Raw genomic sequence first — 23549 nt, forward strand, 5'->3', positions numbered from 1 at the left:
TGTGTAAACTGTCCACAGTGTCTTCCTAATACTTTTGACATCTTGTTAGCACCTTGTATAATGTGGAGTGGGAAAATGTGTATTTGTTTACAGCATGGTGTCTTATTCACATTTTTAGTTTGTTGAGGTGAGGAGGAGGCAGAATAGCAGGCAGTCTGCATTTGTAAAATACTGGTTTCAGTATCTATAGGTACATGCTTATTTAACCATTATTGGCAATTTTAACATAGGCACAAGCAAAAATACAGCGCTAGGACAATAATGGATGTAACACATACAGGGTGTTACAAAAAGGTACGGCCAAACTTTCACGAAACATTCCTCACACACAAAGAAAGAAAATATGTTATGTGGACATTTGTCTGGAAACGCTTACTTTCCATGTTAGAGCTCATTTTATTACTTCTCTTACATTAATCATGGAATGTTCAAAATGTCCTCCATTAGTGATGATACATGCATCCACCCTCCGTCGCATGGAAGGACAGCGTGGGGGCCATGGAATTGGTCTGCCTCTACCAATCCATCGGTCACCGAATCTGTTGTTGAGAAGCATACGAACACTTCGACTGAAATGTGCAGGAGCTCCATCGTGCATGAACCACATGTTGTGTCGTACTTGTAAAGGCACATGTTCTAGCAGCACAGGTAGAGTATCCCGTATGAAATCATGATAACGTGCTCCATTGAGCGTAGGAGGAAGAACATGGGGCCCAATAAAGATATCACCAACAATGCCTGCTCAAACGTTCACAGATATTTTGTGTTGATGACGTGATTGCACAATTGCATGCGGATTCTGGCCAGCCCACACATGTTGATTGTGAAAATTTACAATTTGATCACGTTGGAATGAAGCCTCATCTGTAAAGAGAACATTTGCACTGAATTGAGGATAGACACATTGTTGGATGAACCATTCGCAGAAGTATACCCGTGGAGGCCAATCAGCTGCTGATAGTGCCTGCACACACTGTACATGGTACGGAAACAACTGATTCTCCCGTAGCACTCTCCATACAGTGACGTGGTCAACGTTACCTTGTACAGCAGCAACTTCTCTGACGCTGACATTAGGGTTATCATCAACTGCATGAAGAATTGCCTCGTCCATTGCAGTGTCCTCGTGGTTCTAGGTCTTCCCCAGTCACAAGTCATAGGCTGGAATGTTCCGTGCTCCCTAAGACGCCGATCAATTGCTTCGAATGTCTTCCTGTCAGGACACCTTCATTCTGGAAATCTGTCTCGATACAAACGTACCGCACCACGGCTATTGCCCCATGCTAATCCATGCATCACATGGGCATCTGCCCAACTCTGCATTTGTAAACATTGCACTGACTGCAAAACCACGTTGCTACGTACTGATGTGCTTGATACTAGTACTGTAGAGCAATGAGTCGCATGTCAGCACAAGCACCGAAGTCAACATTACCTTCCCTCAATTGGGCCAACTGGCGGTGAATCGAGGAAGTACAGTACATACTGACGAAACTAAAATGAGCTCTAACATGGAAATTAAGCATTTCCGGACACATGTCCACATAACATCTTTTCTTTATTTGTGTGTGAGGGATGTTTCCTGAAAGTTTGGCTGTACCTTTTTGTAACACCCTGTATATACAAACTAAAGATAAAAATAGATAAACCTATCAGAGTAACCAAATATAATGAAACTTGTATTGATCACACGGTAGCAAATATTCTTTCGTGCTACTATGACACACAGGTAATAAACCCCATGCCAGTAGACCATTTTGCAATTATGATAGATATTAACATAAGGACTGATGGAAGTGAGCAGAAGATATGGGGGCTAAAAATGTAAATTAACTCACAAAACCTAATTCAGTTAAAAAAGATGTTAATGGTAGAAAAAAGGGAAGTAGTATATGTAGACAATGATGAAGATAGTAGATGGGATCAGTTTTTTCTTTATTTACTTATTACTATAATGTTACATGTCATGTCAGTAGAATAGTAAAAGAAAGAAAAGCTTGGTGATTGGAGAGGTACTCATTGGAAGAAATCATGTGAAAATGTGTTCTGACCTCCCTAAGCAAAGAAACATGAGGCATACAATACACTGTACAAAATAAACAAGGAAGAGTACAAAATAAACAAGGAAGAGTACTGCAGTTCCATCAGAAAGACAAAGGAATTATTCACTGAGACAGTTGTAGACTGATGGTCCTTCATAAATGAAGACAGAGGAAAAGTAACAAAAATGGGCACATGACATCAACCCACTGACAAATGGCAACAGGGATGAAGATCCTCTAGAAACAAGAAACACCTTCAACAGATATTATATAACTGTAGCAGAAGAATTGATAAAACAAAGTAAAACATATGAACTAATGCTAAAAATTCCACATATGAGTCATACCACTGCATTCATTCCAGCAATTGATACAAAAGTTTCAAATCTAGTAAAGTAACTAAAAGTCAAACATTCACTTGGCTTCAGTAGTGTTACATCACATCTCAAAGAAGTGTAGGGAAAATATACAAAAACATTTAACACCTGTGCTGAATGCTGCAATAGAGTATGGTATATTCCCAGATTCACTAAAAGCAAGTAAAATAACATCAGTATTTAAGAAAGGAAACAGAGATGAATTCGGAAAATACCAGTCAATACCATCAATCTGCACCCTTGAAAAAGCCTATGAAATGATAATACAGAATAAAACTGTTAGTTTAATAAATAAATTTAACATACTACACTCATCACAAAATGGTTTCAGAGAAGGGAAATCAATAATAATTACATCAACTGAATTAGTTGAACATATTCTGAGTTCACTTGACAGGCAACAGATGACTTGCAGGATCTTCATGGACCTGTCTAAAGCACTTGACTGTGTATATCATTCAAGGCTAATGCAGAAACTATGTCAGTAAGAAATTTGAGGCACACTAGTTGAAGAAATATAATTACAGATCTGAGTTACAAACTGTCAGATATGATGTCCCACAAGGTTCTGTGGTCTGCCCAAAACTATTAATTCTCTATGTAAACAATTTTCCATAATACATAAAACATAACTTTTATAAAGTATGCTGTTGACACTTAACATTATATTGTAGCTGAGACAAAGGAGGAGCTTGAAAAAGGAGCACTCCAAAATTTTGGAACTGCAAACAAGTATCTAGTACAAAACAATATTTTTATAAATCAGTCTAAAACAATGTGTGTAGTGTTCCAAACCAAACAGAGTGAAACTTATAATGTAAATGTTAAATTAAACAGAGAGGAAATTAAAGACAGAAGCATTACACAATTTTAGGAACTATTTCTGATAACCATTTGACATGGGAGCAGCACATATATGTACCATGTAGAAAGATAAGCACCCACATATTCTAGATGTTCAGAAGAGCAAAGGTTATGGATCATTAAGTTCTCAGGATAATGTACTATAAATGTTTCATCCCACATTCGTCCTTATGAATTCATATATGGGGAAGTGCAGAAAAGAGCAGTGATGTGTATAGCAAAAATACCACCCAGGCTGACCCGTAGACAAGCTTCTGAACACCATAATATTAAGACAGTGTACTCGCTGTACATATATCAGAATATTATGACAGTGAGGGTAAGTGAACAACACCGCCTAAATAAACAATTGTGGAAAGGATAAGTTGCCACTCACCTTAAGATGATACATTGAGTTGTACACAGGCACAACACAAACTGTTACATATTAAGCTTTCAGCCAATGCCTCAGGGCTGAGAGGCTAGAGATAGTGGCAATATGTGTGTGAGTTGTGATTGCTTGTGTGAATGTTTGTGTGGTTTATTTTTCTGGTGAAGATTTTGGCCAAAAGCTTAGTGTGTCAATGTATCATCTTTATGGTGAGTATCATTTTATCCTTTCCATAACTGTTGACATTTCAACCTGGACCTCCTATAAAAGATGTACATGAATATGTAATAAGAAGAAAGGAAAATTATTATGCAAGACAATGAAATTGCAAACTGGCAATGAGTGCTCAAGATGAAGCAGGCAAAAAGGTTTTTTAACAAGTTACCAAAATCAGTTATGGAAGAAATAGAAATCATTTTTTGAAAAAATTCTTTAAAGGTGTATCTCACTGAGAAATGTATATATGGTATGGCTGAGTATCAGGCATCAAATTAAATGTTAGATTTTATATTTAAACAAAAAGTATGTAGCAGACTCATACCTGCCTCTTAAGTGGAATCCTGTGTTCTTTATTGTACGTAGGTTGTATTTAAGCCTTGATGTAATGTAACATGATGAATGCATTCAGAACACAGGCCTTCATCTGTCTTATTCTACCTGTCTATAAAATTTTATGACACACCCTATATTTTCTGCTGAAAATCATCAGCTAGGGTCCATGGGCAAAGAATAAATAAATAAATAAATAGGCTGATTACTGATTCATCAGAAGACTTCAACAGAATATTAAGGGAAAATGTTTCATGTGAGTACTGAATGTAAGTCTACTTGATGAATATGCATTTACCATGAGTGGAGTTTGAAGGTCATTAAATGTTTGGGTTAATAATGAGTATGTTACACACTTCAAATGTCCTTAAAATGGAATTTGGTAAATGTGCTCAGTTTTGTCACATACATTTACATTTCTGACATACATTTACATTTCTGACAATCACTTCTCATTGATCAGTGACACAACACTAAATTCCATTTTCTAGTGACATGCTACAATCACCTTGGAGTACTGAATCTCTTAAGGTACAGATAAGAATTACATTTATTTATATAAGTTACAAGTACTGGGGCTCTTATAGCCACATTTTCAGCCGGAAGAAAAAACAAACATCCTGCTTCATGAAGGAATTATCCAAATAGGATGGAGATCAGTAAATGTGATGTATATGTACAGACAAACAAATGATTACAGATTCAGAAAAATTGGATGATTTATTCACGAGAGAGAGCTTCAGAAATCGAGCAAGTCAATAACATGCTCATACACCACTGGCCTTTATGCAAGCAATTAATCAGCTTGGCACTGATTGAAAAAGTTGTTTGATATCCTCCTGAGGGATATCATACCAAAATCTGTCCAACTGGCATGTTAGATCATCAAAATACTGAACTGGTTATTGGGCCCTGCCATTATGCTCCAAATTTTCTCTACTGACAAGGGAACCTCCCCATCGAACCCCCCTCAGATTTAGTTATAAGTTGGCACAGTGGATAGGGCTTGAAAAACTGAACACAGATCAATGGAGAAAACAGGAAGAAGTTGTGTGGAACAATGATAAAATAAGCAAAATATACAAACTGAGTAGTCCATGTGTAAGATAGGCAATATCAAGGATGATCTGAGCTCAGGAGCGCCGTGGTGCCATGGTTAGCGTGAGCAACTGCGGAACGAGAGGTCCGTGGTTCAAGTCTCCCCTCGAGTGAAAATTTTTTCTTTATTTTTGCAAAGTTATGATCTGTCCATTCGTTCATTGACGTCTCTGTTCACTGTATTAAGTTTAGTGTTTTGCGACCGCACCGGAAAACCGTGCGATTAGTAGACGAAAGGACGCGCCTCTCCAGTGGGAACCGAAAACATTTGATCGCAAGGTCATAGGTCAACCGATTCCTCCACAGGAAAACATGTCTGATATATTCTATATGACACTGGTGACGGCATGTGCGTCACATGACAGGAATATGTTGTCGACCCACCTAACTTGTACACTTGGCGAGTGGGTAAAAACATTCTTCTACATTGCCCGATTTAGGTTTTCTTGTGGATGTGATAATTACTCCCAAAAAAGTGATGAAAACATAAGAGTTTGTCACATAAACTGCAACAAATGAATCCAACAGTTTCACAGTCGCTCACTTTTCCCTGTGCTCTGTCAAAACATATGTTTTTATGTTTTCAAATTTTCCCGTGTGTAGACCGTGAAATCCTGCCTATGTCCAAGCAAATCTGAACATGTCCTGGAATTCTGGAGAGCGAATTTGATTATGTGTGAGTGAGTGAACTTTGATAATTGTCTGAAAATAAAAAATTTAACTTTTCGCTCGAAGGAAGACTTGAACCAAGGACCTTTCATTCTGCAGCTGCTCACGCTAGCCACAGGACCATGGCGCTTCTGAGTTCAGTCTATCCTTGATGTTGCCTATCTTACACATGGACTACTCAGTTAGTATATTTTGCTTATTTTTTCATAGTTCCACACAACTTCTTCCTGTTTTCTCGATTGATCTGTATTCAGTTTTTCAAGGCCTATTCATTGTGGCAACTTATAACTAAATCTGAGGAGGGTGCGATGGAGAGGTTCCCTTGTGAGGAAATATCTGGTGACCTCACTGGCCAAGGCAGGGTTTGGCAAGTGTGAAGACATGCATTAGAAACTCTCACTGTAGTCAGGCAGACATTATCTTTCTGAAATGTACACCCAGTATGGCTCACCACGAAGGACAACATAACAGGGTGTAGAATATCACCAATGTACTACTGTGCTGCAAAGGTGCCATGAATGACAACCAAAGGGGCCTTGCTATGAAAAGAAATGGCACCCCAGATCATCACTCATGGTTGTCAGCCTGTATGGCAGGTAACAGCCAGATTGGTATTGCACAGCTATCCTGGGTGCCCCAGACATGTCTTTGGTGATCACTGGGTCCCAGTTCGAAGCCAAACTCATCACTGAAGACAATTCTACTCCAATAAATGAGATTCCAGGCCAAAGACATGTCTGGAGATGACCTGGACAGTGGTGCAATACCAACTTGGCTGCCACCTGCCATATGACCAGACAACCAGGAGTGATGGTCTGGGGTGTCATCTCTTTTCATCACAGGACCCCTTTGGTTGTCATATGTGGAACCCTTGTAGAACAGTAGTACATTGGTGAGGTTCTAAGCTACATTTTGTTGTCCTTCATGGCAAACAATACTGGGCTTACATTTCAATAATTTAATGCCCACTCACACATAGTGAAAGTTTCTTCTGCTTATCTTCATGCTTGCAAAGCACTACTTTGGCCAGAAAAGCGCTGGGTTTCTCCTGAATTGAGAACGTTTGTAGCATTATGGGCAGAGCCCTCCAGCCTCTCAGGATTCTGATCATCTAACATGTCAACTGGGCAGAATTTGGCATGATATCCCTCAGGAGCACATCCAGCAACTCTATCAACCAATGCCAAGTCAAATAACTGCTTGCATAAGGGCCAGAGGTGGACCAAAACATAATTGACTTGCTCAATTTGTGAAGCTCTTTCTCTTTATGAGTCATGTAGTTTTCCTGAAACTGTAATAATTTGTTTGTTTGTACATGTACATCACATCTACCAACCTCTGTCCCATACTGATAATACCTTCACCATGTGTCACTTTTTGTCTCAGAGTGTAAATCTGGGGAAAATTTTGGTGATTTAACATTTGTTTGAGTCAGTAACATAGAAAATAAAGATAATGTTAACATGGGGTACAGATCTTTCAGTTTTTTTTCTTTTGCTTTAATGAGATGAATAAATGAAGCAATTTGGTGACTAAGTTTGTTAGAAGCCCTATATAAAGATATCCTGTATCAGTCAAAAAATACAAACAATGCTCACCCAAAATGTCAAGTATTGTTTGATGATTGGAGACAATTACACCCACTTTGTTCTCCTTCAAATGATGACAGTCACGCATCTCCCAAGTGATACCAATAAGTTTTGAGATATACTTCAGAACTTTAGATACATCACTGTAAGAAAGAAAAATAGATTTAGACTTAGTTTTTGTACTAATTATTCATTATACTGCACTCAGTTAAAGATTACTTTTTCTTTCAGTTGCTTGTACAATTCAGGATATAAATTACAATACTTTTGCATCTTATACTGAAAATTAATTACTACAGAGACATATATAATTAGGGATTCCTTGTGGTTATTTGCTAAAACTCTATCACATAGATGGTACAGCGCACTTAAAGATGAGAAAATATTCTCTATGTTCCATTTCAACTGGCCATTTTGTACCACAAAACAAATGAACCAGGGAAGTTTGTTCAAACTTACTTCTCTGGATGTAATAATACAGCAAGTTTTGGAAATGAGAAGGGGGAGATGGTGTGATTGTTTGAAGGGGGATGGGAGAGGTAGGGGAAATTTGCTCCATACTATGAACAAGTAAATCCTTGATGCTCATTCACAAACTGAATGCAAGTAACAGGAAACTTCCTCAATGTGAGACTACAATACTTGTGCAGCAGAGTGCCACAGTGATAATTACCATCTTTAACTTGTCACCTAAGTCATAAAACTCTGTAACAAAGAATCATTTTTGGTACAAGTGTTTTCCCCCCAACTGCAAGTAAGTAATCACTTGCATATACAAGCAGCATTGTCACATGATTCATCCAAATTAGACACTATATCTGCAACAATGTATGGTTGTGCCATATACCATATAACAGGGTCCAACAGAAATGCTAAGTTGATATTTTTGCATAGCAGAATGGGAAGCAAACAGGGTACAATGCCCCAGGATATTATCTAAGAAATGGATGTCACTGTGATCAATAAAGAAGGGTTGGTGCAGACACCAATGTGAAGAGTAGTCATAAGGTTTTACTTATAGCCTCTAAAAATTACACTGTTGATTTTTTGTTTGTTTGCTGGTGCATGTCTGCAGTCCTGGCACATGTTGAAATCTTTGTGTTGCACTACCACAGTATGTCACTAGAGGAGCCAAAACAGTATGTCACAGACCAATAATAGAGTGGACTTCATTTTCTGCATTTGAAGGAAAACAACTTAGCAACAATCCATGGTTATTAATGGAAGTGTACAGCAACAAAGTATCATTGTCTGACACAGTGACTGGGTGGCAGAGGCTCTCCCTGCATGGTCAAAGAAATCTGAGTGACAAAAACGAAAGTGTCAAGCTATCTCTCTTTAAAGGATGGTAAATCACAAGAGAAGCTGACACTCTGATCACATCTGAGGTGACACTGACAAAAGCAAAAACCAGTCATAGATCAGTTTTCAACATCTGGCCCAACATTTTGAACATGACAGAGGTTGCTGCTCACTGGGTTCTGTGACTGCTCACACCCATTCAAGAAGCCCTCCAAACCAAGGCAGCAGTAGAAATGCTGTAGGTGTCTCAGTCCAATCTAGACAACTTTTTCAGCCACCTAATCACACTGGATGAGAGCTGTGTGTATTGCTATGATATTGAGACAAAGGAGCAAAGCAAGTAGTGGAAACATGTGGATTCACCACTGCTGCACAAGGCAAAGAGTCAACTATCATCGAGCAAGGTTATGCTAGGTGTTTTCGGGACTGCCATGGTGTGGTGCTAACAGATTATGCTAATAAGGAGCATATCATCACAGGAGTATACAAGTAAAATCCCCTGAAAATGTTACAGGAGGCTGTCAAAATGACGTGGAACAGAAAGCTGTCTGAGGAGGTGTTTGTACTCCATAAAAATGCCTGAGCTTATTCTGCGCAAGACACAGTCACACAAGCTCCATCTTTGGGCTATCAAAATTTGTGTCACCCCATATTATCCTGACATGGCACTCAGTGGCTTTCCTTTGATGAAGAGATCATTTTCAGAATGCAATGAGGTGATTTTCAAGGTGGAACATTTCCTGAGCAGCCGAAATGCAGACTTCTACAACCAAGGTCTCCACTAAATCATCCACTGTTGAAAAAAATGTGTTGCATTGAAAAGTGAACATGTAGAAAAAGACGAAGACAAAATTTTCACTTTCACAGCTTGAGTCTTCAAAGTGAAGTGATAAAACTCTATGATTACTCTTCTTATAAACATTGGTCTGGTACACAATCGTTCCTTTAGCATGTCAAGGATTACTGTTTGGGCCTTATGGACAAAGGCTTGGTAGACATCACAAAGTAATGATATAGATGACACAGGGTTGCCCTTAAAGCTCAATATGTGGGTGTATGTTCTGGGATCTGAAGACTAAATTGGTACTGGAACTGTTTGGTGAAGCTAATAACATGAATGGAGTCAAGACTTAGGCTGAAGACATCTAAATGGTGTCTGGGAATGCAGATGGGAATTGAAAGAAAATGCCAGATATGTGCTCTTATAGATATACATTGACTTTAGGAGCATCAAATTGGTGATAGCTACAAATAAAACTAAATATATATTACTTAAAGGATGGTTCTCCATAAATCACAGCCAAACCCTTATGCGTGATAACAGCCCAGTTACTCAAAGCACCATTTTCAGATACTAAAAAGTATTCTTGAATGGTAAAATAAACATTTTGGTGCTATCATAGTTTGCCAAAAGACACCCAAGAATATGTGTAAAATTAATCAGATATAAATTACTCCTTCAGCCTGTGAGATTTTACAACAATGCATTTTGATCACCATTGTGGGCTTTCCTGCAAGTGTTTGAGTTCGCAGACTGATTGGTAAGACACAGAGCCAGCCCAAGATACCTGAAGTAAGAAGTTTTCCTGAGATATCTGCGAGTGTTTAGTATTTCACCAGCAAACACTCTTCTCGCCATTCTAGGAATATGCTCTGACAATACCACTGTATGCTACCTGGTCATAACGTGTTGATTATGGTGAGACAGCTTAGATGAATTCAAGCACTCTCCCACAGATCAAAAAAAACCTGTGAAAATTCATGCTGCCCTTCTCTGTATACATTCAGTACCCCCTGTTAATCCTATTTGGTATGGGTCCCGCACATTTGAGCAATATTGTAGGATAGGTTGCACAAGTGGTTGGTAAGCTGTCTCCTTTGTAGACTGACTGCATGTACCCAGTATTCTACCAATAAACTGAAGTCTGCCACCTGCCTTACCCACAACTGAGCCTACATGTTCACTCCATTTCACATTCCTACAAAGTGTTACACTCAGATATTTGTATGAGTTAAACAATTCCAACTGTGGCTCACTGATATTATGGTCAGAGGATGTATTTTACGTTTTGAGAAGTGCACAGTTTTACATTTCTGAACATTTAAAACAAGTTGCCAATACTTGCACCACTTTGAAATCTTATCAAGAACTGACCCAATATTTATGCAGCTTCTTTCAGACAGTACTTCATTATAGGTAACTGTATAATCTGCAAAAAGTCTGAAGTTACTATTAATACAGTCTGCAAGGTCATTAATGTACATGAACAACAAGAAACCCATCACACTTCCCTGGGCCACACTCAAAGTTACTTCTACATCTGTTGGTGACTCTCCAGCCAAAATAACTTGCTGTGTCCTCCCTCACTCCAGTCATAAATTTTGCTTGATACACCACATGATCATATTTTTGATAATAAGCTTAGATATGGTACTGAGTCACATGCTTTTCAGGAATCAATAAATATTACATCTACTTGACTGTCTTGATCCAAAGCTTTCAGTATGTCATGTAAGAAAACTGTGAGTTGGGTGAAACATGGTAGATTTTTGCAGAATCCATGCTGTTTAGCTAGGAGAAGGTCATTATGCTTGAGCTCAGAATATGTTCAAAGATTCTACAACAAATCGATGTCTAGGATGCTGACAGTAGTTTTGTGGATTCTTCTACTACTCTTTTTGTAAATGGGCATGACCTGCACTTTCTCCCAACTACAGGGCATGTTTTTTTAGTTTAGAAATCTATGAGGGAGCTAACTGAGCCACAAATTCAGCATAGAAGTTTGTAGTGTTTCCATCAGGCCCTGGAGATTTGTTCAGTTTTAATGATTTCAGCTGTTTCCAAACTGAGACTAACACTTATTTCACTCAACTTTTCAGTGGTACATGGTTAATGCTCAGCTCTGGAAATTCTCCTGGGTTTTCCTTTCTAAAGGAATATTTGAAAATGGAGTTAAGCATTCTGCTTCTGCTTTGCTACCCTCAATTTTCAGTTCCTGCCTCATCTACGAGTGACTGGGCACTAACTTTGGTGCCACTAACAACCTCTACATATGACCAGAATTTCTTTGGGCTTTGTGAAACAGCATTTGACAACATTCTGCCATGGTAGTCATTGAAGGCTTCACGCATTGCTCTCTTGACACCCAAATGTGTTTTATTTAGCATCTCTCTATCTAGGATCCTATGGTTTGTTTTACACCTATTATGCAGTATCACCTGTTTCTTTAGAAGTTTCTTTAGAGGTTTTGTCCCAAATTAAATACATAAGCTGAACTGGTGTGCAGCTTCCACAGTCCACGTTTCCTTTTCACCTCTTCTCCTCTCCTAATAGTGACTGCATGTTTGGTACATAGTTGTCTATGTGATATAAATTCACTGCCTTTGGTTATGGAAGGGGTGAATTTAAGAAACTTCAGAGTGAATCAAACCTGTAATTTTGGGAAAGGATGAGAATTTTATGGGATTTGCAATGGGTATAATCTGTCGAATATGGAAACAGAAAAAAGTAATATAAGTTCTGTTGTGCATAAGAAAAGAGATGTGAATATGTAGTCAGGCTGATGTAATCTGGATTAGACCAGATTTGGTGAACCAGAAATAATGAAAACTCAAGGAACATTGTACTTGCATAGAACAGTAATCCGTCGTAAACGAGATGTGATGACATAATAAAGAATGGTATATGCATCTCTGCTGATACTAATGGTTAAGTTCTTTCTATCATAGTATCTTGGTCATGACAGTTCAAAATTATAGCACTAATAAAAGAAGAAAGAGTGAAAGGAAGAATACTGCTGTCTACAATAACTGTTGATGTGATGTGATTCTGGTAGCAGTGATGATTAATGGTAAGACTGGTTTTAGTGGTGCTGTTGATAATGGTGAAGTATATAGCCCTACTAAGCTATAGAATAGAAACCAGATTTTTACAGACGTACTAGTACTTACGTTAAATTGTCAACATTCCAAGGGCGTAGCAAAAATAATGGAATGCATATTAATCCTGCCACAGAAACACAAAATATGTATGCAAAGTATCGCAGATAGAACTTCAGTGTTCCAAAGTCTCCACGTACACTGATCCACAACAAAGGTAAACTTAAAAGGACTGTTACAACAGGCCACTGGATTCCTTCTTCCATGAAAGTCTCCATGATGTCACCTGAAAATGAGAAAAACAATTTTTCAGAGTTTCTATATGTATAGGCTTTTCGCTATAGTTTTTGGTAGTTAACACTCAAAATATTTTAATCTGAAGTTCCTTCACTATAAAACTACAAATAGATTAATTAATTATAAATGTGATTAAAGATAGGAAATAAAGTTCTGTTACATGAAGCCACTTTCAGATGGTTTCTAGTAGAGTTTAACTAGCAATTTTTCACGCTTTCCAATTGCATGTGAGTGCAAATTCCTTTTATAATGTTGACAAAACTGAAGGATATAAAGGAGCACAGACTTCTTGAGAAAATTTGCCATTCAAGTCATACTCATGTGTTGTAAATGACTGTATAGTTCTGAAAAGATGTTATTGCATAGAACACATTCCATAAACAAATTTCATAAACAAATTAATTTTTTATTACGGATTATCATGTTACTATTCATAAAACTATGATTTCAGTCACAATTTTTTTTTCCTGGAATTATCTCAGTCAGTCCAGTCTGTGTGTTAATGGTGCAGTGCACATCTCTCTGGCAATGGGCAACCGGGAACCGGGGTGGCCCGTGAGAAATGTCTTTATGTCAGCAAAGTCGCAAAATTTACACTGAGCTAAGTGACCTTACTGTTAGATAGTTGTAGAAATAATGAAAAAAAAGTCTGCTATCAGCTTTAATGGTATGCTGCAGTGTAGCTTTGATGCTGCAGTGTAGCTTCGGCAGACATCGTCAGTGTCCATCCCATAAAACAAAAAGGAAAGAGAGAGGATTTAAGAAAAATATACTGAACAATGTCAAGGAGTGTAAAAGAGAAAAGTATGTTTGAACAAGTTTAAGGGAATAAAAGAGATAAAACAAGGCTGTAAATTCAGCAACTGTATGACAGTAAACTTGGAGAGGTTGAAAGAATTGGCCAACCAGTTGCAGATAAAGGATTATTGGAACCCTTGACCTAGGTTTCGACAGTTTTAAAATTGTCTTCTTCAGAACGTATAATGGACACAATGTAATGTATCAGCACGTGATGTTACATGGTCCACTATATCTTCTGAAGAAGACAATTTCAAACTTGTCGAAACCTAGGTCAAGGGTTCCAAGAAACTTTTATTTGGAACTGGTTGGGTGATTCTTTCAACTTCTCAAAGATACAACAATGATGGCAGCATCGGACTATGATATGCAGGAATAGAGAATGTAAGACAGAGAGAGAGAATATTTTAAAGAACAACATCATTAAAATCTGGGGAAATCCAGAAATTTGCAGAAGAGAAATAGGTGGACAAGCTGATAGCAAAGGTGATGAAGAGGAACCAGCAGTAGTAGGAATGATTATAGCTGTTAAGAAGATGAAGAACTACAGAGTTGTGGGGAAACATACGATAAGAAGTGAAAATTTCAAATCTGGTGGGATAGAGCTGTTAGAGAAAATGATTGAACTGGTTCGGAAGATTGGGGGAAGTGAAAAAATACGAACAAGTGTTAGTGTGTGAACCATTCAACGAAACATCATCGATATGGGCTTTTGGAGCCGAAGGCCCTCTCGGGTACCCTTGATGACTGCACGACACAACACTGATGTTGGACTGTCGATGACTGGAAACATGTTGACTGGTCAGACGAGTCTCGTTTCAAATTGCATTGAGCTGATCGACGTGCATGGATATGGAGACAACCTCATGAATCCAAGGACCCTGCTTTTCAGCAGGGGACTGTTCAAGCTGATGGAGGCTCTATAATGGTGTGGCGCGTGTGCAGTTGGAGTGAAATGGGACCCCTGATAGACTAGATATGACTCTGACAGGTGACACGTACGTAAGCATCCTATCTGATCACCTGCATCCATTCATGTCCATTGTGCATTCCGATGGATGTGGACAATTCTATCAGGACAATGAGACACCGCACACGTCCAGAGCTACTACATTGTGGCTCCGGGAACACTCTTCTGAGTTTAAACGCTTCTGCTGGCGACCAAACTCCCCAGATATGAACGTTATTGAGCATTCTAGGATGCCTTGGACTGTGCCGTTCAGAAGAGATCTCCACTCCCTCGTACTCTTACAGATTTATGGACATCCCTGCAGTATTAATGGTGTCAATTCCCTCCAGCACTACTTCAGACATTAGTCGAGTCCATGCCATGTCGTGTTGCAGCACATATGCGTGCTCACGGGGGCTCTACACGATATTCGGCAGGTGTACAAGTTTCTTTGGTTCTTCAATGTATATTCAACAGGACGCCTCAGAACATAGCATTTTTGGATGACAGCCATGCTTATGAGGAATAGGGAATGTCTACTGAGAAACTACGTGGTTTCATAACTCGTTGTGTCTGCATTTAGCTTGGTCATAAGTGAGATAAAAACTAAATATATGATCAACACAAGAAACAAAACAAGGTGGAGAGGCTTTGAACTGATTGAAATGTTTAAAATAGTGCACCTGTTTAAGTATTTGTGAGGTATGGCTACAGAAGATAATATGTTACCACCTGAGATAAAGGCAAGAATAGCAATAGGAAGCAAGTGTTAATACAGCTTCCTTAACATGTTGCGGTCCTCCAACATCTCAAGACAGCCGAAGATGACAGTTTACAAAACTGTTATAAAACCTGTTATGTACGGAACCGAAATGCGGACAGTAACACGAAAAGTTAGAAATACCTTGGATGCATGGGAACGCAATGTACTTTGAAAGATACCTGTGGGGTATCACGTGATAATGGTGCAAACGGCCTTACCGCAATGGTAACATCGGTTCCCATCAGATCACCGAAGTTAAGTAATGATGGGCTTGGCTAGCACTTGGATGGGTGACCATCCGCGTCAGCCGAGCACTGATGGGAAGCGGTCTGCACTCAACCCTTGTGAGGCTGTTTGAAGACTTACTTGACTGAGAAGTAGCCGCTCCGCTCACGAACACTGATAACAGCCGAAGGAGCGATGAACTCATGACATGTCCCACCAGATCCGCTGCCAGTGACGCCTATCGACTGAGATGACACGGCATTCAGTCGGTACCGTTGGGACTTTGGTGGCCTCTTCGAACGGAGTTTAGTTCAGGTGTAATGATGGTGGTTGGAGAATTAGGACCAATGCAGAACACTATGAACTCTATTAGAATCAACCAGTCACCATAGATATAAAGGCACGAAGGTTACAGTGGCTGGGATGTGTACAGAGAATGGAAGAACAGTAAGTGCCAAAGAAGATGCAGTCTTCAAAGCCAGAGGGTAGTCGCGCAGTGGGGAGATCAAGAGTGCGATGGTTGGATGATGCAGAGATGGATCTGAGGTGATTACGAGTGCGGAACTGGAGAAGGATAGCGAAGTCGAGGGATGATTGAAGGAGATAGGTGGTCGACAAGCCTTCGTGGGCTTATGAGATCAATGAATGGATCAGTAGTGAAATCAAATTACTACAATCGGAGACACTTAGCATTTAGTTGGACATTCAATAGTGAACCTATAAGTTATGCACAACGCCTCGCTTTCAGCCTATGCCACTGGAGTCTGTTGAGCATCTCTGTAGGGCTTTCGCGCCAACTAAACGAACCTGTTACGAAACGCGCCGCTCTTCATTAGATCTTGCCTCCCTCTTCTACTAATCTAATCCGATAAGGGTCCCAGACTGATGAGCGGTAGTCAACAAGCGGTCGAAAAAGTGTTTTGTAAGTCACTTCTTCCGTGAATGAGTGATACTTTCTGAAGTTTCTCCTAATGAGTCTCAGTCTGGCATTTTATTTTCCTCGTACTGTTGCGAACGGCGTCGTGGAACTTCCGACATAACTACTAGATCGTCTATATACATTGTAAACCGTAACGACGCTGTTAAACTTTCTTCGGGTACTCCTGTAATTACCTTTACATCGGTCGATTTTGTTACGTTAAGAGCGACATGTTGAGTTCTGTCTACAAGGAAGCCCTGAATTTAGTCACGAATCTGTTTCAGCAGTCGGTAAGCTCGTATTCTGTTCACTACACGACTGTGCGGAATTGTACGAAATGCATTCCTGAACTGAAGGAACACGGCATTAACTTGGGTGACAGTGCCTATGGCGCTCTGAATCACATGGATCAACAGAACGAGCTGAGTTCGCAAGTTTTCTGTTTTCGAAATCAGTGTTGACTTTTAGAGAGGAGATTTTCGTTCTCCGAAAATGTCATAATAGGTGAGCATAACACATGTTCCATAACTCTACTACAGATTGCCGTAAGCGGTATAGGCCTATACTTATATGCAACTGTTCTACGACCCTTCTTGAGAACGAGAATGACCTGCGCTTGTTTCCAATCGCTAGGTCTCCTTCGCTGAGCGATCTAAAAACTATAAGGGGACCAGGTTATTTCGCATAATCTCTGTAGAATCTCACAGGTATCTCATCCGATCCAGATGCGTTTCCACTGTTAAGCGATTGTACTTGCTTTACATTTCCGCGATCATTTATCTTAATATCTATTTGTTTTGTTGGCATTTGTACTGTATATTCTAATGCCCAAGATGGAAACAATTAAAGAAGAAGAAATTTTATCGTGATAAAGAGAGAAAATGGTTCTAATCTATAGAAGAACAACGCACGTGTGAAGCACGACGTACGGAAATGTAGGGTTCCTGTTTGTGTTCAAAACGGTGCATATGTCGCACTCGTGAGGTGATGCGTGCGCTTGAAAATGCCCAGTGCTACACACAGTATAGTACATTTGTTAAAGAACAATTTAGATGTGTCGGTAGAAACAGCAGTAGCAGCCGTAATAGAGCAGGCGACCTAAGAAGACCGTCTCTGAGGAGTGAGGGGGAAGTCGGGGAAACACTCCTTCCTCTCGTTCCCTTCCACCCTGTGGCTGCCCATGCTCTGTGATAGCGGCCGCCTGAAAAATATTGCCTTACTATTAGACTTCGTTGTCAATCGTGTTTTGTTTCGTTGTTCGTCATTTATGCACAGCACCAGAGCCAAAGGGGAAAATTCTGGTAAAATGTGCATGCTGACATCACTACGCCAATGTAAGCAAGAAATGGACGAGGGAACCCTACCATTGGCGATGTTTTAACTGAATAAAATAAAATATGCATCGTGATTTTAAAAAAAATCCAGTATTAATAAACTACGGCAACGGCCTTGCCGCAGTGGATACACCGGTTCCCGTCAGATCACCGAAGTTACGCGCTGTCGGACGTGGCCGGCACTTGCATGGGTGACCATCCGGGCCGCCATGCGCTGTTGCCATTTTTCGGGGTGCACTCAGCCTCGTGATGCCAAGTGAGGAGCTACTCGACCGAATAGTAGCGGCTCCGGGCAAAGAAAACAATCATAACGACCGGGACAGTGGTGTGATGTCCACACGCCCCTCCCATCCGCATCCTCAGCCCAGGATGACACGGCGGTCAGATAGTCCCGATGGGCTACCTGTGGCCTGACGACGGAGTGCATTAATAAACTACACTGCCTAACAAAAAGGGTGAAGCACCCAGAAGAAGAAAAGGAAACAGAATGAAACTTCACAGGTTGAGAGGGTATGTGAAGTTATTCAGTGATTACAAAATCGAGTTAAATTTATGGAAACTTTGGAAGTATGAACCTCCACTACTGGCCATTAAAATTGCTACACCAAGAAGAAATGCAGATGATAAACGGGTATTCATTGGACAAATATACACTCCTGGAAATGGAAAAAAGAACACATTGACACCGGTGTGTCAGACCCACCATACTTGCTCCGGACACTGCGAGAGGGCTGTACAAGCAATGATCACACGCACGGCACAGCGGACACACCAGGAACCGCGGTGTTGGCCGTCGAATGGCGCTAGCTGCGCAGCATTTGTGCACCGCCGCCGTCAGTGTCAGCCAGTTTGCCGTGCCATACGGAGCTCCATCGCAGTCTTTAACACTGGTAGCATGCCGCGACAGCGTGGACGTGAACCGTATGTGCAGTTGACGGACTTTGAGCGAGGGCGTATAGTGGGCATGCGGGAGGCCGGGTGGACGTACCGCCGAATTGCTCAACACGTGGGGCGTGAGGTCTCCACAGTACATCGATGTTGTCGCCAGTGGTCGGCGGAAGGTGCACGTGCCCGTCGACCTGGGACCGGACCGCAGCGACGCACGGATGCACGCCAAGACCGTAGGATCCTACGCAGTGCCGTAGGGGACCGCACCGCCACTTCCCAGCAAATTAGGGACACTGTTGCTCCTGGGGTATCGGCGAGGACCATTCGCAACCGTCTCCATGAATCTGGGCTACGGTCCCGCACACCGTTAGGCCGTCTTCCGCTCACGCCCCAACATCGTGCAGCCCGCCTCCAGTGGTGTCGCGACAGGCGTGAATGGAGGGACGAATGGAGACGTGTCGTCTTCAGCGATGAGAGTCGCTTCTGCCTTGGTGCCAATGATGGTCGTATGCGTGTTTGGCGCCGTGCAGGTGAGCGCCACAATCAGGACTGCATACGACCGAGGCACACAGGGCCAACACCCGGCATCATGGTGTGGGGAGCGATCTCCTACACTGGCCGTACACCACTGGTGATCGTCGAGGGGACACTGAATAGTGCACGGTACATCCAAACCGTCATCGAACCCATCGTTCTACCATTCCTAGACCGTCAAGGGAACTTGCTGTTCCAACAGGACAATGCACGTCCGCATGTATCCCGTGCCACCCAACGTGCTCTAGAAGGTGTAAGTCAATTACCCTGGCCAGCAAGATCTCCGGATCTGTCCCCCATTGAGCATGTTTGGGACTGGATGAAGCGTCGTCTCACGCGGTCTGCACGTCCAGCACGAACGCTGGTCCAACTGAGGCGCCAGGTGGAAATGGCATGGCAAGCCGTTCCACAGGACTACATCCAGCATCTCTACGATCGTCTCCATGGGAGAATAGCAGCCTGCATTGCTGCGAAAGGTGGATATACACTGTACTAGTGCCGACATTGTGCATGCTCTGTTGCCTGTGTCTATGTGCCTGTGGTTCTGTCAGTGTGATCATGTGACGTATCTGACCCCAGGAATGTGTCAATAAAGTTTCCCCTTCCTGGGACAATGAATTCACGGTGTTCTTATTTCAATTTCCAGGAGTGTATTATACTAGAACTGACATGTGATTACATTTTCACGCAATTTGGGTGCAGAGATCCTGAGAAATCAGTACCCAGAACAACCACCTCTGGCCGTAATAACGGCCTTGATACGCCTGGGCATTGAGTCAAACAGAGCTTGGATGGCGAGTACAGGTACAGCTGCCCATGCAGCTTCAACACGGTACCACAGTTCATCAAGAGTAGTGACTGGCGTATTATGACGAGCCAGTTTCTCGGTCACCATTGACCAGACGTTTTCAGTTTGTGATAGATCTGGAGAATGTGCTGGCCAGGGCAGCAGTCGAACATTTCCTGTATCCAGAAAGGCCCGTACAGGACCTGCAATATGCGGTCGTGCATTATCCTGTTGAAATGTAGGGTTTCGCAGGAATCGATTGAAGGGTAGAGCCACGGGTCGTAACACATCTGAAATGTAACGTCCACTGTTCAAAGTGCCGTCAATGCGAACAAGAGGTGACTGATACGTGTAACCAATGGCACCCCATACCATCACGCCAGGTGATATACCAGTATGGCGATGACGGATACATGCTTCCAATGTGCATTCACCGCGATATCGCCAAACACTGATGCGTCCATCATGATGCTGTAAACAGAACCTGGATTCATACGAAAAATTGACGTTTTGCCATTCGTGCACCCAGGTTCGTCATTGAGTACACCATTGCAGGTGCTCCTGTCTGTGTGGCTCCATCAAGGATAACCACAGCCATGGTCTCCGAGCTGACAGTCCATGCTGCTGCAAACGTCGTCGAACTGTTCGTGCAGATGGTTGTTGTCTTGCAAACGTCCCCATGTGTTGACTCAGGGATCGAGACGTGGCTGCACGATCCGTTACAACCATGCGGATAAGGTGCCTGTTATCTCGACTGCTAGTGATATGAGGCCGTTGGGATCCAGCACGGCGTTCCGTATTACCCTCCTGAACCCACCGATTCCATATTCTGTTAACAGTCATTGGATCTCGACCAACGCGAGCAGTAATGTAGCGATACGATAAACCGCAATCGTGATAGGCTACAATCCGACCTTTATGAAAGTCGGAAACGTGAAGGTACGCATTTCTCCTCCTTACACGAGGCATCACAACAACGTTTCACCAGGCAATGCCGGTCAACTGCTGTTTGTGTATGAGAAATCGGTTGGAAACTTTTCTCATGTCAGCACGTTATAGGTGTCGCCACCGGCGCCAACCTTGTGTGAATGCTCTGAAAAGCTAATCATTTGCATATCACAGCATCTTCTTCCTGTCGGTTAAATTAAGCATCCGTAGCACGTCATCTTCGTGGTGTAGCAATTTTAATGGCCAGTAGTGTACTTATCAGCACGTCGCTGCGTCTCCTCTGGCCTCTGGCCTGGCCCAGTGCATACACTGATTTGGCTGTGAATGGTGTCATAAAGCCGCTGTATCCTCTACTGAGGCAAGGTGGTTCACAACTGTTGCAGCTTGTCCTTGATATCCTGGGTACTGGGACTGGGACCGAGTTGATGTCCGAGCTGGTCTTACAAGTATTCCATCGGAGGCCAAATCTGGGGATCTTGCTGCCCATGTGACTCAGCTTCACGCAGACAGTTCATAGAAACATGCGCCAAGAGTGAACGAGTATTGTCTTGTTGAAAACTGGCACCATGATACTGTTGCATGGGAGGTAACACACGAGGGTGCAGGATGTCTGTGACGTACTAATGTGCCGTCAGAATTCCCTCATTCATTACCAGTCGTGAACAAAAGTCATGCCCGATGGCTTCTCACCCCATGACGCCAGGGTAATACTACTGTACCTCTCCAAAATACTGGAAGAATGGGACCCCATCCCAGTTCGCCACCATACACGCTGACGGGTTTCATCCAAAGAGGTGCAGCACAGTGGTTTATCGCTGAACACACTGCGACGCCATGATTCCGGGTCAAGGCACCAAGCCAATCGCAGCCGTTTGCCTTGTGGGTTAATGGTAGCATGCGCATAGGACAGTAATCCCCAAACAGGTTGCTGCTAGTCTCCAACCAATGGTGTGCAGTGGCGGTTTTAAAAATTTTGCGCCCATAGGCACACCATATTAAATGCGCCCCCCCCCCCCCCCCGAAAAAAAACATGTTTTAAATAATAACTATTACTCGATCATTTCACAATTGCCGTTTTGAGTGGGAGCGCTGTGAGCTGTTTCCGTACTCTGCTATTCGTTGTTCTGAAGGACGCGTCTAGGAGGAGGAGAGGAGGATATTAGTGTTTAACGTCCCGTCGACAACGAGGTCATTAGAGACGGAGCGCAAGCTCGGGTGAGGGAAGGATGGGGAAGGAAATCGGCCGTGCCCTTTCAAAGGAACCATCCCGGCATTTGCCTGAAGCGGTTTAGGGAAATCACGGAAAACCTAAATCAGGATGGCCGGAGACGGGATTGAACCGTCGTCCTCCCGAATGCGAGTCCAGTGTGCTAACCACTGCGCCACCTCGCTCGGTGTCAGCGGTCTAGTCGCGCTCAATTAAAATATAATATGGTTCCTGAACTGTACTTGGTGTACGGCAGCGATAAAACAAACTTAAAACTGCACTATGTTAACATATCCTTCTGTCGAACGACAACAGAAACGAACACAAGGAAAATAACTTTTCTTTCATAGCCTAACAATTCAGCAGAGCGCCGGCCACGGTGGCCGAGCGGTTCTAGGCGCTCAGTCCGGAACCGCGCGACTGCTGCGGTCGCAGGTTCGAATCCTGCCTCAGGCATGTATGCGTGTGATGTCCTTAGGTTAGTTAGGTTTAAGTAGTTCTAAGTTCTAGGGGACTGATGACCACAGATGTTAAGTCCCATAATGCTCAGAGCCATTTGAACCATTTCAGCAGAGCGTGTAGGAGACAACGGATTTTTTGTTATACATTCACTTTTAATATGGTCTTTTACACGAAACCGTTGAAAATGAAAATAAAAAAGTTGTGTTAAGATCTAAAAATTGAAGCGAACGTGTCATACATTAGAAATTAATACGAACTTTTACAGAGATGCGTTCAAAATTAAAATTAAGCTGTCGTTTTACGATCTAATAACTTGAATGTGTAGCAGATGCAAAAAAACACTTTTGGTATTAATACATGAATCTACAGGAAAGCACAAGAAATGAAAATGAAATAGAGATTTCTGTGCTCGAACTAATAACTAAGTACAGGCGAACAAACACAGAACTGGATTTGCTATTACATTATTTTACAGACTAGTGTGGAAAAATCAAATCTGATTTATAATCTAATACACTCCTGGAAATGGAAAAAAGAACGCATTGACACCGGTGTGTCAGACCCACCATGCTTGCTCCGGACACTGCGAGAGGGCTGTACAAGCAATGATCACACGCACGGCACAGCGGACACACCAGGAACCGCGGTGTTGGCCGTCGAATGGCGCTAGCTGCGCAGCATTTGTGCACCGCCGCCGTC

At 42.0% G+C, this 23549-nt stretch overlaps 1 protein-coding gene and 1 pseudogene across 3 annotated transcripts in view; one reads left to right on the forward strand and one right to left on the reverse strand.

Moving 5' to 3' along the window:
• The window catches only part of LOC126184712 (1-acyl-sn-glycerol-3-phosphate acyltransferase alpha), a 683439-nt gene that overhangs the window by 50807 nt on the left and 609083 nt on the right, over positions 1-23549 (reverse strand). For all 3 annotated transcript variants that reach the window (XM_049927235.1, XM_049927234.1, XM_049927233.1), the window contains 2 exons: positions 12812-13025; positions 7568-7701 (listed from right to left, as the gene is read on the reverse strand). In XM_049927235.1, the coding sequence (XP_049783192.1) occupies positions 7568-7701; positions 12812-13017 (340 nt within the window). In that variant the 5' untranslated portion in view covers positions 13018-13025. The remainder of the gene's footprint in view (positions 1-7567; positions 7702-12811; positions 13026-23549) is intronic.
• On the forward strand, positions 18130-18247 carry LOC126185744 (5S ribosomal RNA; annotated as a pseudogene).

This window comes from Schistocerca cancellata, chromosome 4 (assembly GCF_023864275.1).
Source record: "Schistocerca cancellata isolate TAMUIC-IGC-003103 chromosome 4, iqSchCanc2.1, whole genome shotgun sequence".
Lineage (NCBI taxonomy): Eukaryota > Metazoa > Arthropoda > Insecta > Orthoptera > Acrididae > Schistocerca > Schistocerca cancellata.